The sequence below is a fragment of the Eurytemora carolleeae genome, unplaced genomic scaffold, assembly GCF_000591075.1.
Source record: "Eurytemora carolleeae unplaced genomic scaffold, Eaff_2.0 scaffold1486, whole genome shotgun sequence".
Lineage (NCBI taxonomy): Eukaryota > Metazoa > Arthropoda > Copepoda > Calanoida > Temoridae > Eurytemora > Eurytemora carolleeae.
In genome coordinates, this window is record NW_019397405.1 from 29,393 (window position 1) to 40,287 (window position 10,895).

Consider the following 10,895-nt stretch of genomic DNA (forward strand, 5'->3'; position numbering starts at 1 on the left):
CACTCTTGCATTCTAAACTATAAGCTCTCGGTACGTATTGCAGTGATCAGCAGTATGTTGACCAAAGAAATAATGGTGTTCAGCAAAGAGTGCTTAATCTCTTCTTTAAACCTTACGCAAAGATTAATAACAACACAGATGTCGTCTTTTCAAGATTTAGGGGTTTTGAAACTCTTGAAAAGACGATATCTAGTGTTCTATCTGTATTGTTATTAATCTATGGTCTAAATCTTGAAAAGACGATATTTAGTGTTCTATCTGTATTGTTATTAATCTATGGTCTAAATCTTGAAAAGACGATATCAAGTGTTCTATCTGTATTGTTATTAATCTATGGTNCCATATTCATCCATATTCATCCATATTCATCCATATTCATCCATATTCATCCATATTCATCCATATTCATCCATATTCATCCATATTCATCCATATTCATCCATATTCATTCATAATCATCCATATTCATCCATAATCATCCATACTCATCAGTATTCATCCATATTCATCCATATCCATCCATATTCATCCATATTCATAAATGGATAAATATAGATGAATATGTCATCCATATTTATCCATTTTTTATCCAAAAGCATATTCATCCCTATTCATCCATTTGTATCCAAAAGCATCCATATTAACTTACCTTTAGTTATAAAGTTAATTTGCTCTTCAGTTCTTTTCAAAGCTTCCTGTAAGTTATCTGAACAGAATTTTTAAAAATTAAAGGGACTGTAAACATCATTTCAAGTATGAATTAGAAATCAATCTTAAAAACAGAGTCCGAATTTAATGAATTTAAGCCTCGTCTCAAGTCCCCAAAAACCGGTTTCAATTGAGCGCCAGCTTAAGTCTTGAAAAATTGAATACAATTTTAAGTGGAACCAACCATATTTGAGCTGCGGCTCAAATTTTTAAAGTTCGGCCTCTGATTATTTTAAATTATTGCTTCTCAAAAGTGAGTTGCGTATAACTTCTGCAGGAAAACATATATAGAAATTTAGTTTTTACGACCAGTATTAAAATCGTTATAAAAAGGATGCCATATAATTAACGTATTTTTGTCTTAATTTAGGTTGTGTCTGGCATACGATTTAATACGAATTAAAGAGATTAAGTTACTTTGATTAACAGTTTTCTCTGTTGGTGTACAGCCCTAGATCTGTACAGTGTACAGTGTACACACCTGACTGTTTAGAGGATTTGCATATTTTCTGGTCCTGTATTCCTTGCTTTAATCCAGCTGCTAGTGCCAATATTTGTTTATACAGTTCATCAATTAGTTTTCTAAATAAAGGCAGGTTACAATCAATCAATCAATAAATTAATCATTTAATGTGCCAAACATTTTCGGTGACGAATGAATAAATCAATATATAATTGAATAAATAAATAAATAAGTCATTACATCAATAAATCAAAAAATCAATAAATAAAAAAATCAATAAATAAAAAAAATCAATAAATCAATAAATCAATAAATCAATAAATCAAAAAATTAATAAATTAATAAATCAATAAATCAATTAATCAATAAATCAAAAAACAATAAATTAATAAATCAATAAATCAATTAATCAAAAAATAAAAAAACAATAAATCAATAAATCAATAAATCAATAAAACAATAAATAAAAAAATTAATAAATCAATAAATCAATAAATTAATTAATCAAAAAATAAAAAAACAATAAATCAATAAATCAATAAATCAATTAATCAAAAAATAAAAAAACAATAAATCAATAAATCAATAAATCAATAAAACAATAAATCAATAAAACAATAAATCAATAAATCAATAAATCAATAGATCATTAAATCTATAATTTGTATCTTCACTAAATTTGCTCATCGATCAACAAATCAGTCTGTTTCTAAACAATCAATCAATCAATTAACTAATCAAACAACAAATTAGTCAACCAACCAAGATATCTATTCATGAAACAATCTTATTTCTAATCAATCAATTGACAATTTAATCAATCAATTGAGGATAAAATCAACCAACCAATAAAATCAAGAGAACTATGTACATTAATTAAACCTTGATTGTTCACAATCCAAGTTTGATCCAGGAGAGCCGTCATTATTCAACAGTTTGAGGTCGAAGGTCTAAACAAAAACACAGAAATCAAGTAGGTGGTGCGAGAGTGAGATATTTAGACAAATTAGACATGATACTACTATTTCAGGGGAAGAAAGTTCTAAAACGTGATTTGACAAAAACCTGACGCTGAGTGTCAGGTTTGGGCCAAATGTGCAAAGCTATCTTTTTTAATTATTTATATTTTTAAATTTAAAATGAGGAGGATAAAACCGTCTGCATACTTTGATTTAGAATAGTTAAGGCTACATTTGTATAACAAAAATTTTGATATTAAACCCCTGCAAATAAATAAATTTCAATATTTGATAATTATTGATGTCATTTTTGAGCATGTCTTATTTTTGAGACAAATACAAACTTTAGGCGCAAAGCAAGTTTCGTCGCGATTTTGAGACATTTAACAGATTTGAATCAATGATTCTTTTTAAAAGCATATACATAATTTGGTAAAAAAACAAGCTTTTCGAAAACAGTAAAAATTAAATGATAAACCAATAAAAATGTAAAAATATTTTTTCCTCTGACATTTTAAAATACAACAACTTAAAACATTGAAAAATTCTAATATTAATACTATATTGTTCTTACAATTAAATCGAAGAGAGAAATGCGGGAAATTTTTTTATTAAAAATTAAGAAAACTTTTAATGTTATGAAATATAAAAACTTTATAGTTAAATAAGGGAATGTTTCTTACCGCATTTTTGTGATAAACTGTATTTTATCTATCTTATGGCCAGAGACCGGATTTAAAGAATTTAAGCCGTGGCTTTAATTTAAGCCGAGGCTTAGTTATGGTGGGTTCCACTTGAAATTGTATTCAATTTTTCAAGATTTAAGCCGGCGCTCAATTGAAACCGGTTTTTGAGGGATTTGAGGATAAATTCTTTATCTGGAGATTAATAGCTTAAAAGTTCTGTGTCTGAATTTAATGATTTTAAGCCGCGTCTCAAATCCCCCAAAACCCGGTTTTAATTAAGCGCCGGCTTAGATCTTGAAAAATTTAATACAATTTTAAGTGGAACCAACCATATTTGAGCCGCGGCTTAAATTTAAGCCGCAGCTCAAACTCTTTAAATTCGGCCTATGATTTAGTCGATTTAGGACTTAATTACATTCACGCCAACACCTAACTTTATTTCCAAAGAACAAAATATTATAATCATGCATGGTCCAAATTCTTTAACTGATCCTATTTATTTTATGTGTCCAGTTCCTTTCATCATTATTGAAATCAAACCTATATATCCTAAAGTCTATTTGTCCAATAGGAATTCCGTTGTGCGGAATTGCGCCCGGTGGTGCGGAACTGCGCACAACTGTTCTGGTATTGCGCGGAATAGTGCAGAATTGCATGGAATTGTGGAAACCCTAATTTGTACCTGAATCTCCTGTTGTAGGTGTTCTGAGGTCTGGATAAAGGACCTCAAAGCCTTTCCAGTCAGTTTAAGGTTTTCAACACAATCTCTTTGTTCAATTAGTTGAACCCTTATCCTGAAGATAAAAAGAATCATATTTTCTATTTTTAACCCTATCCCCGCTGGGGTACTTGAAAACCAGGATACGCTGGGGGGGGTCAATTTGACCCCCCCCTCTAAATCCCATGTTTTATGTCCAAATATGACAAATGATACATCAGTAGAAAGCTCTTGTGCTCTACTTTTAGAATCTGCAAAAAAATTTGCAAATTTGCGAAAATTGAATTTTTTATTGCAAAATCCAGTTTTATAGTAAAAATGTTTGCAAAAAAAAAATTGTCCAAAAAATGACAAATTATACATTTTTGAAAAGCCCTTGACCATGCCATTTCAAATATGCAAAAATTTTTGCAAAATTTTAAATAACCTGATTTTTAATCAAGAAAAACTAAAAATGTGCAAATTTCCTTTGACAGGTTGTTTGCAAAAAATTTGCAATTTTTTTTTCGCAAAACTTGTGCAATCCGTTTCCTTATGTCATAGGCTTTCCAAAAAGCTAAATTTTATCAAAATCTGACAAGTGAAAGTGGGTCAAAACAAAGATTTAGTTTGCTACAGGCAAAAGCAGTCATTCAGGCAGTGTGCCTGAGGACTCAGGCAGTTAGTATTAAAGCCCGGTTTTAGGCCTAAAAGTCAGAAAATTTCAACAGCCTCAGACCAATACTTTTTGAGTTATGTAAAAAAAACTACAGGGGGGGGTCAAATTGACCCCCCCCCCCAGCGGGAATAGGGTTAACAGAAATCCATAAGTCACTTTTTATGCAGAGGGAAACCACAATTGAGAATAATTAGTAATTACACAAAGTTTAAAACATGGGTATCTCATTTAAAACTCTTTTTTCAGGAATGGTACTGTTATGTATGGGACAGACAATCTATAAATGGAGGCTATAAACTTTAAATTATGTCTACAGATTGTCTCAGTTGAAGATTACCGAGCAACTTCTTGGCTGTTACACTGTCAGATGAGATTGTATACTTTCTAACAAGTGTTATGCGGAGCAGAGTAGTGTTAAACCTTCTCGATTCTGAATCTGATTTGAAAGGCTCTGGTTCTACTCAAGATTGCACTACAGTGATACCATTAATAACGAATACATTGGAAGAATTTATCAAATGTCGTCTTTACAATATTTCAATGATTTTTATACTATATTACGTAAATTTTAGTATTTGCGAAAATAAATAAATAGCCATAAATATGCGGGAACAGTTTTAAAGAGCTTCATATAATCATTTAATTAAAAAACTAAATATCTGCAACATTCCATTATCAGGAAGTGAAGAATACGTCATTTGATAAATTCTTTCGATGTATTCGTTGTTAAGGGTTTTACTGTAGTTAAACTGCAAACACACGCATCCTACTTAGTTAATACTACAATTATGTCAATTAAGTTTATTTAAAACATAGTAGATTTGTACATTATAAATCATATAATCATCCCCGGCCTTAATAGTGATATGCAACTAAATTCTTACCTCTGTATTTTTTGAAGATATTTTTGTTTCTGTTCTTCTTGTAGAGATGGTAGAGCAGAGCACTCCTCTCTCAACCCATCTATATTAAATTATACAGTAATTACAATTGTTTAACTTAAAAGTAAGGTAATTTTAAAAAACAAGCTGATATTCATCTCATGGTGATGGACCAAACCTCTGTAGAGTAAAAATAAAGTAGATGTTAGTTCCACATTTATTGAAAATATATTTCGGGTTGGGTTGACCCTCGTCAGTTCTAACGATATAATAACCATTAAAACCTATTGCGGCTGGGGGTTGGTCGCCCCTCACTTTAGGCTCAAAGCAGGGCTTCTATACCCTCTGCCTGAGTCCTCAGGCATACTGCCTGAATGCCTTATTTTACCTTCACCGAATTAGATCTATATTTAGACCTATTGGATATTGACTTTTTATAGCTCTTTGGAAAGCCTTGAACAAGAGGAAGCAGATTGCACAATTTTTGCGAAATTTTGCATAGTATTTTGAACAGAGAATTTACACATTTTTAGTTTTCCTTGAAATAAATTTTGAATTTTAAATATTTTGCAAATTTTTTTGCATATTGGAATTCGCCGTGGTAAGGGCTTTTCAAAAATGTATAATTTATCATATTTCGCACACTTTTAGTTATAGCACATTTTTTGCTGAATAACTTGAAATTGCAATAAATATTTTTTCAGATTATTGAAGTAGTGCCAAAGGGCTTTCAAAAAGTGTATCAAATGTTATAAAAATTTTTCACAATAAGGAAATAGAGGGGGGGGTCCCTAGGACCTCCCCCCAGACAATTTTGTTAAACCAGACGTGAGCCTGAATAGGGTTAATGATAAACATTTTCTTAAAATATAGTCTGTCCATTAATTTTTATGCTTTGGCTTGATATAATATGTTTCGCTTTTGAATGGTAAAAGACATATCGGTTTGATAGGATTGCTGTAGAATTTAAAAAAATACAATATAAAGCATTAGTTTTTTGTTTGTAAAACTTTCATTTTGAAAAAATTAAAGATATATTTATAATTTTATACAAATGGATTTTTATAAAGATATCTATTTTGGAAAACAGGATGAATTAATAATTATATCTATATTTTTATTTTAGTGCAGTGACATCCAAAAAAAATCAAAAGAGAGTAATAGCAAAAAAAAACACTACCCGACTTTTCAAGATTAAAAAAACATAAAAATCAGTAAATGTTGTGATTACAAGGGACACTTTCACTGTGCAGGGTGTCCCACAAAACATGACAGTTGGTGACTTGTATAAAATGTCTTCTTTCATATATTGTTAAGTTGTTTAATAACAAAGAGAATAATAAATATCAAATGGCAGTCATATTATAGAAAAATCTATTTCAAAGTAAAATATATTTGAGTACAAGATTTGTTTAACGAATTAAACTGCAAAAAGTCTTTAATATCTAATACAGTGTATGGAAGACGACATTCAAAACTATTCACCAACTGCCACGTTTCGTGGGACACCCTGTATGTCCTGTTTACAACGAAACCCTAAAAATCTTTTTCTAAGCAAGAATTAATGACTGTTCCATGTTTAACTTAAATTGTTATTTTCTCTAAAGCAAAAGTGATTTGCGCATTTCTGATGCAGAACAAGGAAGGAAATAAAAGGTTACTTATAATTGCAATTATAGTTCTTTTATTGTATCACAATGTATCTAGGGATTACTAGTTCATTATATTATACTAGCTGAAGGGCACGGCGTTGCCCGTGGAAAAAAAATTGAAAAAAAATGTTTGAAAAAAAATATTTAAAAAAAAATTGTTTGTTTTAGCCAATAACACACCCTAAAATTTCAGCGCAATTTTCAATGAGTTTTTTACTTTTTTTAAAAAAAGCAATTAAAGTAGGAACAGTTTAAAAGAGCCCCATATGATTATTTTATTAAAAAACTAAATATCTTCAGCATTTCATTATCAATGTAGATTTAGAAAACAACCACGCAACTCTGACCCATTAGTAAAAGTAAATTCAACCTAAAGTCTGACCGCGTCAACCTTGTTGCACCGGCTAGTCCTATTGTCCGGGCATTACAGTACAAACTGGGACCAGAAAGGAATTGACCCGGCTCGAAATTCAAATGTACTAGGGCTGCCCGTGCAACATCTTATAAATGTCCCTGAAGCACTGGGTTAAATTGTACCGCCCAGATTAGGCAGATTTTCTGCAAGTACTTGATATCAAAATTTAAAAAATAATAAATAAACTTTTATTTTTTATTTGACTAACCTAGAAGAGCAATCTTCTTAGTAATCTCAGTGTGGAGAGTTTGTAGAGCTTCCTGAAAATACAATTGGTTACCATCAAAATGGCGCTCTACAACTTTTTCGCCAGTTTCGATTTTGCGAGCTTCATTTTGCTTTAGAGGGAGAAATGTCCTAGCTCCTATAGCAGCAGCTCTCGGCCCCTCCTGTAGTGCCCCCAAAAATTGTAGCCTATAACCCCTAATAAAGTTTTGTTGGATTTTTTTCATCGAAAGAGAATGTCGCAAAGCTAAATGAGACAAAAAGTTTGTAGTGCCCTAAAAACAAGCTCTTCTAAAATATAATACTAATTCTTTATTATGAATCAGTACTTTATTTTTATTATAATAATTTAATATAATATTATTTCATATTTATATATAAATTTAGCTTGTCTGTCCGTCTGTTTGTCCGTTTGTTTGTATCCAATAAACGTCAAGAACAATTTTGTGTGGGACCTCACGTGAGCCCAGGGAAGGTTTATGAATGATAAAAACTTTAAAAATTTGTGTTTATAAGTTTTTTCTTTTTGTAAAATTTTGAAAGTACGGGAAAAAATATTAAAAAATCCGCAAAATTGTTTTTGTTTTTGTTTTATACTGTACAAAGAGAAGATGCTCACAGATAAAGCCACAGTTAAAATTTGAAATAGAAGATGGGCGCGAATATTCTCGCATTTTTATCTTCAAAAATCAAAAGACGATAAAATTGTGTACAAATACTTTTTCGGGAAATTATAAATTTTTCTTAACCGGCCACTGGGTTTCGTCTACCAATTTTGTCTACAGAACATCCTTCGCTGCACTCTGGATGTATAGTAGGCTAATTGGTCTTTGGAATCCTTGGTAAATTAAAGTTTTTTTTTAAACTTCCCTATACAGTAGTAAATAATTATCATTATCATATTCTATGAAGAATAGATTCAATAAATACACTTATTGTGTAATTGGATTTTCATCATATTCATTAATTTAAAAATGCTAACATGACATGATATGAAAAAATAAATTGTATAGAAATAATTCGCCAAAAGGAAATGGATATAAGAAAGAGAAGGTATATGACGTATATGAGTTAAAATATTTTAAAAAGTTATGAAGAGAAATTTGTTTAGAGAAAAAATATTTAACATTAAAAGAGAATGAAATAAGACCTAAGGGGGGGGGATTCAGATTTAGATTTCAGCACAAGAGCTTTCCAATGATGTTTCATTTGTCATATTTGGACATCAAACAGCAGGGATAGGGTTAATTAATAATTATCATGTATGTCTCAAGTGTCTGTATATCTATGTTGGATGGAATATCTGGATTGATTAATTGATTAATTAAATAATTAATAATTACCATGTATGTCTCAAGTGTCTGTATATCTATGTTTGATGGAATATCTGGATTGATTAATTGATTAATTAATTAATTAATAATTACCATGTATGTCTCAAGTATCTGTATATCTATGTTGGATGGAATATCTGGATTGATTAATTGATTAATTAATTAATTAATAATTACCATGTATGTCTCAAGTGTCTGTATATCTATGTTGGATGGAATATCTGGATTGATTAATTGATTAATTAAATAATTAATTAATAATTACCATGTATGTCTCAAGTATCTGTATATCTATGTTGGATGGAAGATCAGGATTGATTAATTGATTAATTAAATAATTAATAATTACCATGTATGTCTCAAGTGTCTGTATATCTATGTTGGATGGAATATCTGGATTGATTAATTGATTTATCCAGGTCTCTATCTCCAGTAAGGAGAGTTCTATCAGGCGAACTCCACTAAAAAAGCTATATGAGTGGAAGTAATTTAATTTTAGAGGGTTATTGATGTCAATTGGAAGAGTTTCAGGGTTTCATTATATACATGATTTCCTGCAACTATAAACTTCTTTCTATCTTTGCTTAGTAAAAAATAAACCATTTCAAGGCTTAATTTTAGAATTGGGATTGTCATATTTGAAGATTTTTCAAGTCGTCTTTACAGTCTCATCCTTTGTGGGTAACTCTATCATTGTGAACTAGACAGACAGAGTAGGTGCAATTTTTGCGACATTACAGGTAGGACTTTGTAACCTTCTAGCTCCTCTCTGCCAAAAACAGACTTATCTTTTTACTTTTCAGAATTTCAACAAATTTTCAAAAGCTCTTTACAAGATGAGTTATAATTGAAAACAAATAAGATTTTATACTAACGCGCATTTTAATTTAGTTTGTACTGCTATATGAACTAAAACTAGATTGTGTACCTTGGGTTTAATTTAGTTTGTACTGCTGTACTGAAACTAGATTGTGTACCTTCGGTTTGTACTGCTGTATGTACTGAAACTAAATTGTGTACCTTGGGTTTGTACTGCTGTATGTACTGAAACTAGATTGTGTACCTTGGGTTTAATTTAGTTTGTACTGCTATATGTACTGAAACTAGATTGTGTACCTTGGGTTTGTACTGCTATATGTACTGAAACTATTGTGTACCTTGGGTTTGTACTGCTGTATGTACTGAAACTAGATTGTGTACCTTGGGTTTGTACTGCTATATGTACTGAAACTAGATTGTGTACCTTGGGTTTGTACTGCTATATGTACTGAAACTAGATTGTGTACCTTGAGTTTGTACTGCTATATGTACTAAAACTAGATTGTGTACCTTGGGTTTGCTTGCTGAAGGTCTTCAAGAAGTTTACCGGCAGCTACTAGAACACGGTTCCCAACCTCCTCTATATTGTCCATACTCATCCTAATTATTAACTCAGTTAAAGGGACTGTAAGCGTAAAGTGACCCTCCATTAGGGCTGGGCCTGTTCCTACTTTTTTTAAATAGTTCGTTACGTTCTGTTTCCATGTTCCTGTGACAGAACTATCGTTCCCCAGAAATGACGCCTAGTCCTATATATTGGACATCCATTGTTATAGATTAGAAAATCTTCCTCTCTGTGTGCGCATTTATGCTGCAGGAATCAATGAAGAAATATTATTAAACGCTGAAAAACCTAGACAACTGCAATATAAAACCTTTAAACCTGAAAAAACGACAATATCTTTCAAAATATTGATCAGAAAGGTTTCAATGGTAACATTGTGAATCGGGCATTGTCATCTTTGCATGAACGGTCACTTGAAATAATCCTTATAGTCCATTAATAATAATGCTAGTTCATAAAGGAAACCATATTTATTTCAAAAAATTACAATTTTTGCATAGGAATTGAGTCTTTGTCACAAACTCTGATTTTCAATTAACTATATCTCTGGAACCCGATGTCGTAGACATTACATATTTCAAACTATGAACCCTGCTAGATTAAATATTCAAAGTTTGAAATATCGAACGTTTACATTATCAGAATGCAAGGATATAGGAATACAAAAACTTGTGGCAAAGACTCAATTCCTTTGCAATACTTTTTGAAGATTCTAAAAGTAGAGCATAAGAGTGTTCCAATGATGTCTCATTTGTCATATTTTGACATAAAACATGGGGTTTAGAGGGGGTGGGATCAAATCACCCCCCCCC

The 10,895-nt window shown here is 30.9% G+C and overlaps 1 protein-coding gene across 1 annotated transcript in view; it reads right to left on the bottom strand.

Moving 5' to 3' along the window:
* Positions 1–611: 611 nt before the first annotated feature.
* The window catches only part of LOC111714111 (coiled-coil domain-containing protein 141), a 27,688-nt gene continuing 17,404 nt past the window's right edge, over positions 612–10,895 (bottom strand). The window contains exons 18-25 of the mRNA XM_023489152.1: positions 10,029–10,118; positions 9,049–9,160; positions 7,349–7,400; positions 5,077–5,155; positions 3,499–3,610; positions 2,054–2,121; positions 1,190–1,290; positions 612–706 (exon numbers count right to left, since the gene is read on the bottom strand). Of these exons, the coding sequence (XP_023344920.1) occupies positions 612–706; positions 1,190–1,290; positions 2,054–2,121; positions 3,499–3,610; positions 5,077–5,155; positions 7,349–7,400; positions 9,049–9,160; positions 10,029–10,118 (709 nt within the window). The remainder of the gene's footprint in view (positions 707–1,189; positions 1,291–2,053; positions 2,122–3,498; positions 3,611–5,076; positions 5,156–7,348; positions 7,401–9,048; positions 9,161–10,028; positions 10,119–10,895) is intronic.